This window comes from Lissotriton vulgaris, chromosome 1_1 (genome assembly GCF_964263255.1).
Source record: "Lissotriton vulgaris chromosome 1_1, aLisVul1.2, whole genome shotgun sequence".
NCBI lineage: Eukaryota > Metazoa > Chordata > Amphibia > Caudata > Salamandridae > Lissotriton > Lissotriton vulgaris.
This window is the reverse complement of record NC_141685.1, coordinates 73601198-73613361: the sequence shown is the minus strand read 5'-3', so window position 1 is coordinate 73613361 and position 12164 is coordinate 73601198. Positions and strand designations below refer to the sequence as shown.

At 49.5% G+C, this 12164-nt stretch overlaps 1 protein-coding gene across 6 annotated transcripts in view; it reads right to left on the bottom strand.

The window, feature by feature from the left end:
- Positions 1-5354, bottom strand: part of LOC147737368 (uncharacterized) — a 96395-nt gene extending 91041 nt beyond the window's left edge. Inside the window, exons 1-3 of one of the 6 annotated variants that reach the window (XM_086925932.1) lie at positions 4341-5309; positions 4041-4262; positions 3390-3956 (exon numbers count right to left, since the gene is read on the bottom strand). In XM_086925932.1, coding sequence (XP_086782058.1) covers positions 3390-3956; positions 4041-4262; positions 4341-5309 — 1758 coding nt within the window. Of the gene's footprint in view, positions 1-3389 lie in introns of those variants that run through there. The other 5 variants (XM_086925849.1, XM_086926005.1, XM_086925969.1 and 2 more) reach the window with 5 other exon arrangements.
- Between the last annotated feature and the right edge of the window lie 6810 nt (positions 5355-12164).

Here is a 12164-nt window from a genome sequence, read left to right as displayed (position 1 = left end):
CCCAACACCCCAAACAACCCCCCCAAGACCCCCCCCCCCCGGAAACCCCCTCACAAACCAACGAAAGTCCAAAAGAGTCCTCCATGGGATAGCGAGGAGACATCGGCCGATGTCCCCCAGAAATCTCGTACCTGGGCGTCTTCTCACAAAGTACATACGAACCCACGATACCTGCAGGGGTGCGCCCCTCCGGCGCCAGCCAGATCCTTTTTCAGAAATCACGCCGCCCCGGAACCAAGCTGAGAGGCAGACAGCGTGGCGGTGGCAACCGAGGCCACCGCGTCGTTCCGTTCTTGCATGCTGGTGGACCTGTCAGGCACCCTCCCCCCCCCTCCCCGCCCACCCTGTGCCAGGAGGGGGACCGTCGCCGGCCCCTCGTAGAGGGACTCCTATCGCCATGTGAAGCTTCCGGTCCGTCGATCCCCAGCAGATCCATTGCCACTTGAAGGGACCTGATCTGTTCAAGCCTGTTGTTCCAACGAAATATGATGCGAAACGGGTGGCCCCAGGAGTAAGCAATATTGCGGTCCCGCAGGAAGGCAGTCACCGGTTTGAACTCACGCCGTTTCTGTAGAGTAGAAGCCGCCAAATCCTGGTACAACTGCGGGTGGTGCCCACGAAACTGGATAGACGAAGCCTCCCGGGCCTTCTTCAGAATGCGCTCTTTCAACTGAAAATCGTGGACGCAGACTAGGATGTCTGGCGGAGGGCCCCCCCCGCGCCTAGGAAGACCAACTCTATGGGCCCTGTCCATCTTGACATCAGTGAGTTCGTCGTCGCCCAAGATCTGCTGGAACAGCGCCAGGACATAGCCTCTCAGATCGCCGGACTCCCCGTCCCACGGCACCGACTTAATACGGACGTTGTTCCGCCTGGAGCGGTTCTCCAGGTCCTCCGCATGGGACTGCAGGTTCAGATTCTGCTCCCTAAGACACAGCACATCCTGTTGCAGCTGATGGACATCATTAGCCAAATTAAGATCACGGTCCTCTAGGGTGGCTACCCTCTCGCCAACCCCATCCAGGTCTCTCCTCACCTCCCTAAGGTCCGACGCCAGCTGGGACCGCAGCTCTGAGATGTCATCTTTGATGGAGGCAAACAGCTCAGTCATGAATGCTTTTGTGACCGGCGCCTCACCGTCCCCCGACGCGGAGGAGGAACTCGCCCCAGGCGATGGCGGGAGCTGGGAGCCCCTGGTCAGGCCATCCTTGTTAGTCTTCCCCCTCCTCTGGTTGTTCGCCATCACAAGGTCGGTCGTGTGCGTCTCCCCAAGCAGTCCACAATTCGCCGGCGACCACAACCCACTGCGCAATAGCCGTCCGCGAGGTGAGGTGGCCGAGGCGGGCCCCCTCCTCCCCCGCTCCACACCGCGGACCTCCCTGTGTCCTCCTCCGAGGTGCCGGGGCCGCTATAGCAGGTCCGCTCCACTCCACTGCCAGCCCTTCAGATCTTGCGATAGCCCCCACCAGGTCACAGGTCAGTGGTGCGCGTGTCCCCCAAGACCAGAGTGCGCCTCACAGGCCCGGGCCACTGCTCCCCGATGGTATGGCGCCCAGGTTCGCTGCTCGGCACAGGCCCTCCGAGCCGAGCCTCACTCAGGTCGTAGGCCGCAGCCTCGCCTCCCCTTCCTCCATAGGCCGCCGCCGTGCAGTGTGCCCTTTACACGTAGGCTACGTGTGGCTGCAATCCTCAGTGGGCCCACTCAGGGGGGGCCGCCCATCCCGCACCAGGCCGTCCTCGCACTCGGCCAGAGCCCAATGCCGCCTCCTCGCAGGTCCTGTCCAGCAGCCCGGCTCTGCCGGCGACCTCCGCGTGCCAAATCGCGGACCTGAGCCCCCTCCGGCTGCCACCAGGCGCTCACCTCCTTCCGTACTGCAGGGCCTCCGCTCCTCCGATCCGCATACAGCCCCTGGTTCCGCCGCCGCTCCACACAGCTCGACTCACGGGGAGGGGGCAGCGGGGCAAACGCCGACCTCCGGAGATCCCGCCGGCTACTGAGGTGCCGCTCCAGGCATCGGGCCGACCTCCATCTCCTTACGGCGTCCGCTCTTCCTGCACTTCCTGTCGGCTTCCCTCCTACGCCAGTCCGGCGTCGGACAGGCCCTCCACCGCTCCCGCTCCGAGAGCGCGCCTCTCCTCGCTGGACGCTCCAATGGACTAGCGCCGCCACCAGAACTCAGCCACCATGCTCCGGTGCCCCCTGGCAGCAGAACCACCGGTCAGAGCACGGTCCCGGGGGTGCTATTCGGTGCTTTGTTGAAGTCGGCGCCGGAGGGAACGCAGAGAGCGACTCACTCCGTCGCCATCTTGGCCACGCCCCCCTCGGTTGAGTTTTTTTGACACTTTGCGGAGTTCTTCATTGAGGAACACCGCCTAGGCCTAATCTTATCATGAAAATCTAGATTCAAGTCATATGTTAAGAAACAAGGGTGAGTAGAAACCTTTTGGGCGGAGAAAATTTAAGACATTAATATTGTGAATTTTTTGGTAATTAGTTGTTTTTTGCAAGTACTAACACTTCTCTGTGTCAAGTAAAAACCTTGAGAGTTTTGTAACTTTCAGATAGTCAAATTGTGGATTTTGATGCAATTAAAACATTTTCAGGGCCTGAAATTTCTTTGGAGGTTGCATGCGGGCAGCCTAAGTTATCCTGCAAGAATTTTTTGATTAATCCTATTGCAACTACAATATGTGCTCTCTCATGTAAAGTCAGGTTGTTAGAAGCTTTTCTGCAACTCAAGATATACCTTACTTTTCACCAGGTGTGGATGCATTTCTCATGTTTAGTGAGATCTCCTTTCTGAGTATAATGTTTCTGGCTTTCCCCTCCTGTATAAGGCTTTAGTCCAGTGTGAATTCTCTCATGTGAAGTGACATTGTATTCAAGACTAAACCTTATCTGACATTCCGAACACACATAAGGCTTTTTTCTCCCGTGTGAGTTCGCTCATGTCAAGTGAGAAGTCATTTGTGACCAAAACTTTGCTTGCATTTCGAGCACTCATAAGGTTTTTCCCCAGAGTGGGATCTCTCGTGAAGCATAACAGTGTCTTTAAGATTCAAGCTTTTATGGCATAAGGATTTTCTCCAGTGTGGAGTTTCTCATGGTGAGATAGCGTTTTTCTCTGCAGCTTTTCTGGCATTCAGAGCACTCATAAGGTTTTCATCAGTATAGAGTTGCTTATGGTTAGTGAGGCTGTGCCTATCAAATAGGAATTTCTGGCATTCACAGCATTGGTAATATTTTTTCCCTGTGTGCGTCTGCTCATGTAGGCGAGATTGCATTTAAAATTGATGCTTTTCTGGCACTTGGAGTCCTGAAGTATTCTTGATGGTGTGTTTTCTTATTGTGCATGTAACTATATTTACCTCTGATTCTTTTCTGACATTTAGAGCACTGATAATGTTTTTTCCCCAGTGTGGATTCTCACATGTGCAGTGAGATTAGATTTACGGCTGAAATATTTCTGGCATTCGGAGCACTGATAAGGTTTTTCCCCAGTGTGGGTTCTTATATGGTGAGTGAGCTTGGTTTTTTCACTGAAACATTTGTGGCATTCAATGCACTGATAAGGTTTTTCCCCAGTGTGGGTTCTTGTATGCCGAGTGAGTATTCTTTTTTCACTGAAACATTTCTGGCATTCAGAGCACTGATAAGGTTTTTCACCAGTGTGGAATCTCACATGTGCAGTTAGAAGTGATTTAAGTTTGAAATCTTTTGGGCATTCAGAGCACTGATAAGGTTTTTCCCCAGTGTGGAACCTCACATGTTCAGTTAGAAGTGATTTAATTTTGAAACCTTTTGGGCATTCAGAGCACTGATAAGGTTTTTCCCCAGTGTGGGTTCGTATATGCAGAGTGAGACGGAGTTTGTTTTTAAAACATTTCTGACATTCAGAGCATGGATAAGGTTTTTCACCAGTGTGGGTTCTTATATGGTGAGTGAGCTTGATTTTTTCACTGAAACTTTTGTGGCATTCAATGCACTGATAAGGTTTTTCCCCAGTGTGGGTTCTTGTATGTCGAGAAAGACTTCCTTTGTCACTGAAACATTTCTGGCATTCTGAGCACTGATAAGGTTTTTCCCCAGTGTGGACTCTCACATGTGCAGTTAGAAGTGATTTACGTTTGAAATCTTTTGGGCATTCAGAGCACTGATAAGGTTTTTCCACAGTGTGGATTCTCATGTGCCGTGTGAGATTACTTTTTATACTGAAACATTCCTGGCATTCAGAGCACTGATAAGGTTTTTCCCCAGTGTGCTTTTTTATATGCAGAATGAGATAGCGTTTTTCAATGAAACATTTCTGGCATTCAGAGCACTGATAAGGTTGTTCCACAGAATGGGTTATTGCATGTTGAGAAAGACTTTGCTTTTTACAAAACCTTTTCTGGCATTCAGAGCACTGATAAGGTTTTACCCCAGTGTGGATTCTCGTATGTTCAGTGAGTCTGAATTTTACACTGAAACATTTCTGGCATTCAGAGCACTGAAAAGGTTTCTCCCCAGTGTGGGTTCTTATATGATGAGTGAGAGTGTTTTTGTCAATGAAACATTTCTGGCATTCCGAGCACTGATAAGCTTCCTCTCCAGTGTGAGTTATTCTATGCCGAGTGAGACAGGTTTTGGTTTTGAAACATTTCTGGCAATCCGTGCACTGATAAGGTTTTTCCCCAGTGTGGGTTAATACATGTTCAGTGAGACTTTTTTTTTTACAAAACCTTTTCTGGCATTCAGAGCACTGATAAGGTTTTTCCCCAGTGTGGGTTAATACATGTTGAGAAAGACTTTGTTTTTTACAAAAACTTTTCTGGCATTCAGAGCACTGATAAGGTTTTTCCCCAGTGTGGGTCCTTGTATGTACAGTAAGGTCTCTTTTTTCACTGAAATATTTCTGGCATTCAGAGCACTGGTAAGGTTTTTCCACAGAGTGGGTTAATACATGTCGATATAGACTCGCTTTTAAACTAAACCTTTTCTGGCATTCAGGGCACTGGTAAGGTTTTTCCCCAGTGTGGATTCTCATATGCTCAATGAGATAAGATCTATCTCTGAAACTTTTTTGGCATTCAGAGCACTGAGAGAGGTTTTTCCCAGTGTGCATTCTCTCAAATTCAGTGAGATGTGATTTATGGCTGAATCTCACATGTCGATATAGACTCGCTTTTAAACTAAACCTTTTCTGGCATTCAGAGCACTGATAAGGTTTTTCCCCAGTGTGGATTCTCATATGCTCAGTGAGATAATATTTATCTCTGAAACTTTTTTGGCATTCAGAGCACTGAGAGAGGTTTTTCCCAGTGTGCATTCTCTCAAATTCAGTGAGATGAGATTTATGGCTGAATCTTTTTTGGCACAGGTAACTTTTTTCCCCAAGTTGGGTTATTTTGCTTTGATTGAGGTGGATTTTAACACTGAATTTGTTCTCACAGCCCTTGTTTTTATAAGGTGTATTCCTAGAGTTAATATCTCTACATTTAGTTTTCTCTTGCTTATATGCCACGGTAAGAGTGAACCCAATTGTAGAATCGGGCTTGTTTAGATAATGTTCAGCATTTATCTCTAAAAGAAATTGTGTGTAATCTTCTTAACACTTGAATTGAGCAACATATGTCTGAATGTAGCCCTTTAAAACCTGTCGAAATGTTACTAGCAGATAACAGTCTTTTGGTTATAGCCTCTCCGGCAGCAACTTATTTTGTGACATAAGTTTTTCTCAAATCTATTTGCATAGGTTCTTAGCAATGCAGTGATAAGGTGTTAGTCTGATATTTAATGATTAAACTGAGAAGTACCTTTTTGCACTGGCGTAATGGCAGTAACTGAGAACATTAGAACATGCACAGTAATATTGTGGCTCACCAGTCGCAGAACATCAGTTCCTTTTACCCTTTCTATGTTTGGTGTAAGGTTAAGGATTGTATGTCTGAAGACGAGGATTTATTTACATTAGCTATAGAGCAACGGTGCTCTCAATCCATTTTTATATTTAACAGTTTTACATATCACTCCTGCACAACAGATAATTTTGAGGCGATTTACATAGAATTACAGAACAGTACACAATAAAAAGGAAACAATTTGAGATGGTCATGAACACAATAAAGTGGTGAATTTTTAAGTTTTTCACCAGAGTGAGCAGAGTGGGTCGAGGTGTTATATCCCGAGGCAGATAGCCTCAAACTTGCGTAACTGGCTAAAAACGGTTGTTGAACAAATGTGATTTTCCAATCTTTTGGTTGTTAGCGTGTCAGCTTCGGAGTCTTCTTTCAGTTTCTTTTCTTTGATGGTTTGCAGAAGAAACCTTTTGTTATATCTTTCTTTTATGCAGTGTGTGCTGTCACTCTGGAATTACATGGTGCTTTAGATCATGCGTGCTTTAGATGAACGTTATTCTGTCATGCTGAGGCAATTTGTCTTTCTGATAATATTTCAGATGAGGATGTGGTGATTGGTCTTTCTGGCATTATTTCTGATGCTGTGTGGACATATATGACTTTGCTCTGGGTTAATGAAATGCAAAATTAGAGACTTCACTTACAGGCATAGTACTTTCCTCAGCTCCCACTTCCTCGCCACATCTAGATTTTGGAAATTGTTTAAACTTAGAATGCTGGATGTTCTTTAGTTTTTCAAAATAATCCTTCTTATGGCACTAACATTCAATCTTGCTTTCTTCGTCCGTAATTTCAATCACCTATAGTATTAAAATTAAATAGTTAATACATGTACATTTCCCCAAAAGTAATTTGCAAGCCATATCAATGCAGAATTGCAGAATTTTGAAAATGTTGAGCTGTTCCTCAGACAGAGTAGAGTGTAGAATGGTAGCCTGAGAGTACTTGGATGTAGGAGTGAGGATGTAAAGAATTTCCAACATTTTATTAAGCTCAGAAAGGATACATGTAGCCTATGGACTTGTAACATAGAATCCCAAAAGCAGAAATTAAAGTCATATGGACTGGCACCAAACAGATATTTAAAATAGAATACTATTAATTATTTTTTAATGTAGATTTCTAGGATGGGAATTTCCCCTCCATGGACAACAGGCGTTTCCCCCTGCCCTGAGTTACCACCTACTTGTATCTGGTATCCTGACTTTTGAGCTCTGTCCTCTGCCGCACACAAATCTATTGTGTATTGCGAGGACTATGCCTAGACCTATCCCTCAACTATGGTACAGAGTTTGAATCAAGGGCAGTGAAATTAAGGAGTACTTTCATGTGTTCATTATATCCCACCTGATTATCAGTTGTTAGGCTTTTCTGCACCTGGATTTACCGGGTGCAGAAAAACAGGACACAATTTTTTTCCAGACAGAAAAATTAGACAGAAAAGACCCACAAGACTCTGGGTGCAGCAGAAGCAGCCAAGACTAATGCTACTTTTTTACTAACTGGGGGAGCTTCTGTTTCTAATCTCTTTGGGGCAAACACTCGATCACTAGCGACCTCCTACCTGCATTGACGCGCCGCCAACACTGTGGGCCATCGGCTGCTGGTCTCCCCCGCCACCGCTGCCAGAAACACCACGCGGCCGCTGAGGGGGGAGACTACAGCCCCCAGAACTCTCTCTGCTGCATCACCCCGCCCACCTCCGCCCACTTACGCGCCCGGAGGTGCTCAAAGGAGCGGTGCTCCCTCGGTGGAGCGGGAGCTTCTGTTTCTAATTTCTTTGGGGCAAGCACTCGATCACTGGTGACCTCCTACCTGCATTGACGCGCCGCCAACACTGTTGGCCATCGGCTGCTGGTCTCCCCCGCTGCCAGAAACACCACGTGACCGCCGAGGGGGGAGACTACAGCCCCCAGAACTATCTCTGCTGCATCACCCCGCCCACTGCTCCCTAGATGGGTTGACCATGAATGCACCCTGGCTCAGAGAGAACTGAAGCTAGCACTTAAAACCATCCCCAAATATAAGAGTAAAGTGGTGGAGTGCAGGGCACATTGTAAAAGGGGCATTAAACAGCGTAAGACCAGGCTTCAGAATCAGGCATGGGAGACACTAAAAGATGCTGCAGAGCGCAGGGATACGAACAAATTCTGGAGAGTAATTAACGATCCTTGCTTCCAGGAATCAAATAAACCAAAAGTGGTCTGTCATATTCTCCCGTAATTGTGGGAGGAGCATTTTAAAGGCCTGTACAATTATGCTGGCTCGGAAGACTCAATGAGCCCAGATGTAGAAAACACAATCAGCACGCAGATCATCTTTTCCCTGGGAGAGATCAAAGCAGGAATAGACGGGCTGACCTGTAACAAAGCACCAGGCCCCGATGGGATCCCGCCAGATGTCTTTAATAGCCAGACAGACCTCTGGGCCCCTATACTCACAAGAGTTCTTAATACAGCAGTGGAAGCAGGGATGCCCAGGTCATGGTCCTTGGCCACTATAGTCCCGATTTTTAAAAAGGGAAATAGGAGCGACCCACAATGTTACCGTCCGATCTCGTTAATAGACGTGACTGTGAAAGTCCTGGGAAGGGTTATCCTTAACCGTCTGACAGATTGGGCGGAGGAACATGACATCATTTCGGAAACCCAGTATGGGTTTAGAAATGGCCGATCCACAACGGACCAATGCCTTAATCTATACCACCTGGTGGCCAAGTACACCTTGGCAAGTAAAGGGATGGTGTACTTGGCCTTCATGGACCTGACGGCAGCCTTTAACCGGGTTAATCGGAGGAAACTATGGGAATGTTTAGGGCAGCTCAGTGTCGACCCAGGCGTGATAAATATCTTGAGAGTGCTCCACCAGAACACCGCTGCACAGGTCAGATTTAATGAAGAGGGGAACACAATAAATCACTTCCCTTGTTCAAGAGGTGTGAGGCAGGGATGTATCCTGGCGCCTTTTCTATTGACACCTTTGTTTTTAGACTGTTGGGGGCATTTGGACACTGACCTTGCTGCCTGCCCTTGCCGCTGGCCGTCTCCCTTCCGCCGCCGCAGCCTCCATTCTTTCGCAGCCGCAGTGCGGAGGGGGACCACAACCCCCAGGCTCCTTCGCGACGGAAGCCGCCATCGCCATTCCCGCGCCTAGAGGCGTTTAAAATCGAGCACAGCCCCGGTGGAGCAGGTTTTTGTTTTTAGACTGTTGGGGGCATTTGGACACTGACCTTGCTAGCTACCCTTGCCGCTGGCCGTCTCCCTCCCGCTGCCGCAGCCTCCATTCTTTCACGGCCACAGTGCGGAGGGGGCCATTAAGAAAATGGGGTATAACCCAGAGAGGGTCAAAGGACCCAGGTATCGTATGATATAGAAAGTAAGGTGGTCCTAGACACAATTTATCTAACACATGTAGATGCAATATTCATCTTAACATCTGAATGGTCATTTTAGGACTTAATCCTGAAAGAAAAAAGGAAGAAAAACAACAAGCCAAATGCGTTTACGGTTTTGTCAAAAAAGTACCTATAACAGATTTCAGTTTAGTAATATAAATTCGCAATTTAATCCATATTCATATATACATAATTCAGTAAATCCGAAAGGTTGGGAGAGTTCTACCAGGAGCAGTAGATAGTGCAAAGAGTGAGTGCTCAAGTGAAAGAGGGAAAAATGAATAAAAAAGAATCCAAAGTTAAATCCAATAGTTATGACAAAGACTAAGGTTCAATTCGCCGCAGTGCGGAGGGGGACCACAACCCCCAGGCTCCTTTGCGGCGGAAGCTGCCATCGCCATTCCCGCACCTGGAGGCGTTTAAAATCGAGCACAGCCCCGGTGGAGCAGGCGTTTGTTTTTAGACTGTTGGGGGCATTTGGACACTGACCTTGCTGCCTGCCCTTGCCGCTGGCCGTCTCCCTCCCGCCGCCGCAGCCTCCATTCTTTCGTGGCCGCAGGGCGGAGGGGGACCACAACCCCCAGGTTCCTTTGCGACGGAAGCTGCCATCGCCATTCCCACTCCTGGAGGCGTTTAAAATCGAGCACAGCCCCGGTGGAGCGGGTGTTTGTTTTTAGACTGTTGGGGGCATTTGGACACTGACCTTGTTGCCTGCCCTTGCCGCTGGCTGTCTCCCTCCCGCCGCAGCAGCCTCCATTCTTTCGCGGCCGCAGTGTGGAGGGGGACCACAACCCCCAGGACCCTACGCGGCGGAAGCCACCATCGCCATTCCCACGCCTGGAGGCGTTTAAAATCGAGCACAGCCCCGCGCCATGGGACCGCGTGCGGGCCGCGCCAGGCTAAGCCTGGGCCAAGTTCGGGCCCGTCTGTGCCCGTCAGTGGCCGACCGGGGCTGGGCTGGTCCATTCCCCTTGGCTAATACTTATTTCCTGTACCTTACCCTAAATGTAATTTGTGACGGTAGGACCACACTTAGAGAGCATAGGAATGGGAACAAGCATTGGAAATGCAATAGGTCTCGCATTAGGAAAGTTTGAGCGATTGTTATTGTAAATGACACTTTTTTATTTATGTGTTGGTTTTGAAAATAGCAAAATTAATAGCTTTGTCAGTTACAATGTCAATAGTTTTAACTTTCGCAAATGTGACACCTATAGCATTTGTAATGCAATGTTTGTTGTATTTATGTGACTTAGATGTATTGATATTACAAATAACAATGGCTTTTATTTTTGTGGATGTGGTGGTGGATGTGGCGGTGGATGTGGCGGTGGATGTGGCGGTGGATGTGGTGGTGGATGTGGTGGTGGATGTGGTGGTGGTGGATGTGGTGGTGGATGTGGTGGTGGTGGATGCGGTGGTGGTGGTGGTGGATGGGGTGATGGATGTAGTGGTGGTGGGTGTGGTGATGGATGTAGTGGTGGTGGGTGTGGTGGATCTGGTGGCGGTGGATGTGGCGGTGGATGTGGTGGTGATGGTGGATGTGGTGGTGGATGTGGTGATGGTGGATGCGGTGGTGGTGGTGGTGGATGGGGTGATGGATGTAGTGGTGGTGGGTGTGGTGATGGATGTAGTGGTGGTGGGTGTGGTGGATCTGGTGGCGGTGGATGTGGCGGTGGATGTGGCTGTGGATGTGGCGGTGGATGTGGCAGTGGATGTGGCAGTGGATGTGATGGTGGATGTGGTGGTGGATGTGGTGGTGGATGTGGAGGTGGATGTGGAGTTGATGGTGGATGTGGTGGTGGTGGATGTGGTGGTGGATGTGGTGATGGTGGATGCAGTGGTGATGGTGGATACGGTGGTGGTGGTGGATGGGGTGGTGGATGTAGTGGTGGTGGTGGATGCGGTGGTGGTGGTGGTGGATGGGGTGGTGGATGTAGTGGTGGTGGGTGTGGTGGATCTGGTGGCGGTGGATGTGGCTGTGGATGTGGCGGTGGATGTGGCAGTGGATGTGATGGTGGATGTGGTGGTGGATATGGTGGTGCATGTGGAGGTGGATTTGGAGTTGATGGTGGATGTGGTGGTGGTGGATGTTGTGATGGTGGATGCGGTGGTGGTGGTGGATGGGGTGGTGGTCAATGGGGTGGTGGATGTAGTGGTGGTGGGTGTGGTGGTGGATGTGTTGGTGGATGTGGTGGTGATGGTGGATGTGGTGGTGGTGGATGTGGTGGTGGATGTGGTGGTGGTGGATGCGGTGGTGGTGGTGGTGGATGGGGTGATGGATGTAGTGGTGGTGGGTGTGGTGATGGATGTAGTGGTGGTGGGTGTGGTGGATCTGGTGGCGGTGGATGTGGCGGTGGATGTGGCTGTGGATGTGGCGGTGGATGTGGCAGTGGATGTGGCAGTGGATGTGATGGTGGATGTGGTGGTGGATGTGGTGGTGGATGTGGTGGTGGATGTGGAGGTGGATGTGGAGTTGATGGTGGATGTGGTGGTGGTGGATGTGATGGTGGATGTGGTGATGGTGGATGCGGTGGTGGTGGTGGATACGGTGGTGGTGGTGGATGGGGTGGTGGATGTAGTGGTGGTGGTGGATGCGGTGGTGGTGGTGGTGGATGGGGTGGTGGATGTAGTGGTGGTGGGTGTGGTGGATCTGGTGGCGGTGGATGTGGCTGTGGATGTGGCGGTGGATGTGGCAGTGGATGTGATGGTGGATGTGGTGGTGGATATGGTGGTGCATGTGGAGGTGGATTTGGAGTTGATGGTGGATGTGGTGGTGGTGGATGTTGTGATGGTGGATGCGGTGGTGGTGGTGGATGCGGTGGTGGTGGTGGATGGGGTGGTGGTCAATGGGGTGGTGGATGTAGTGGTG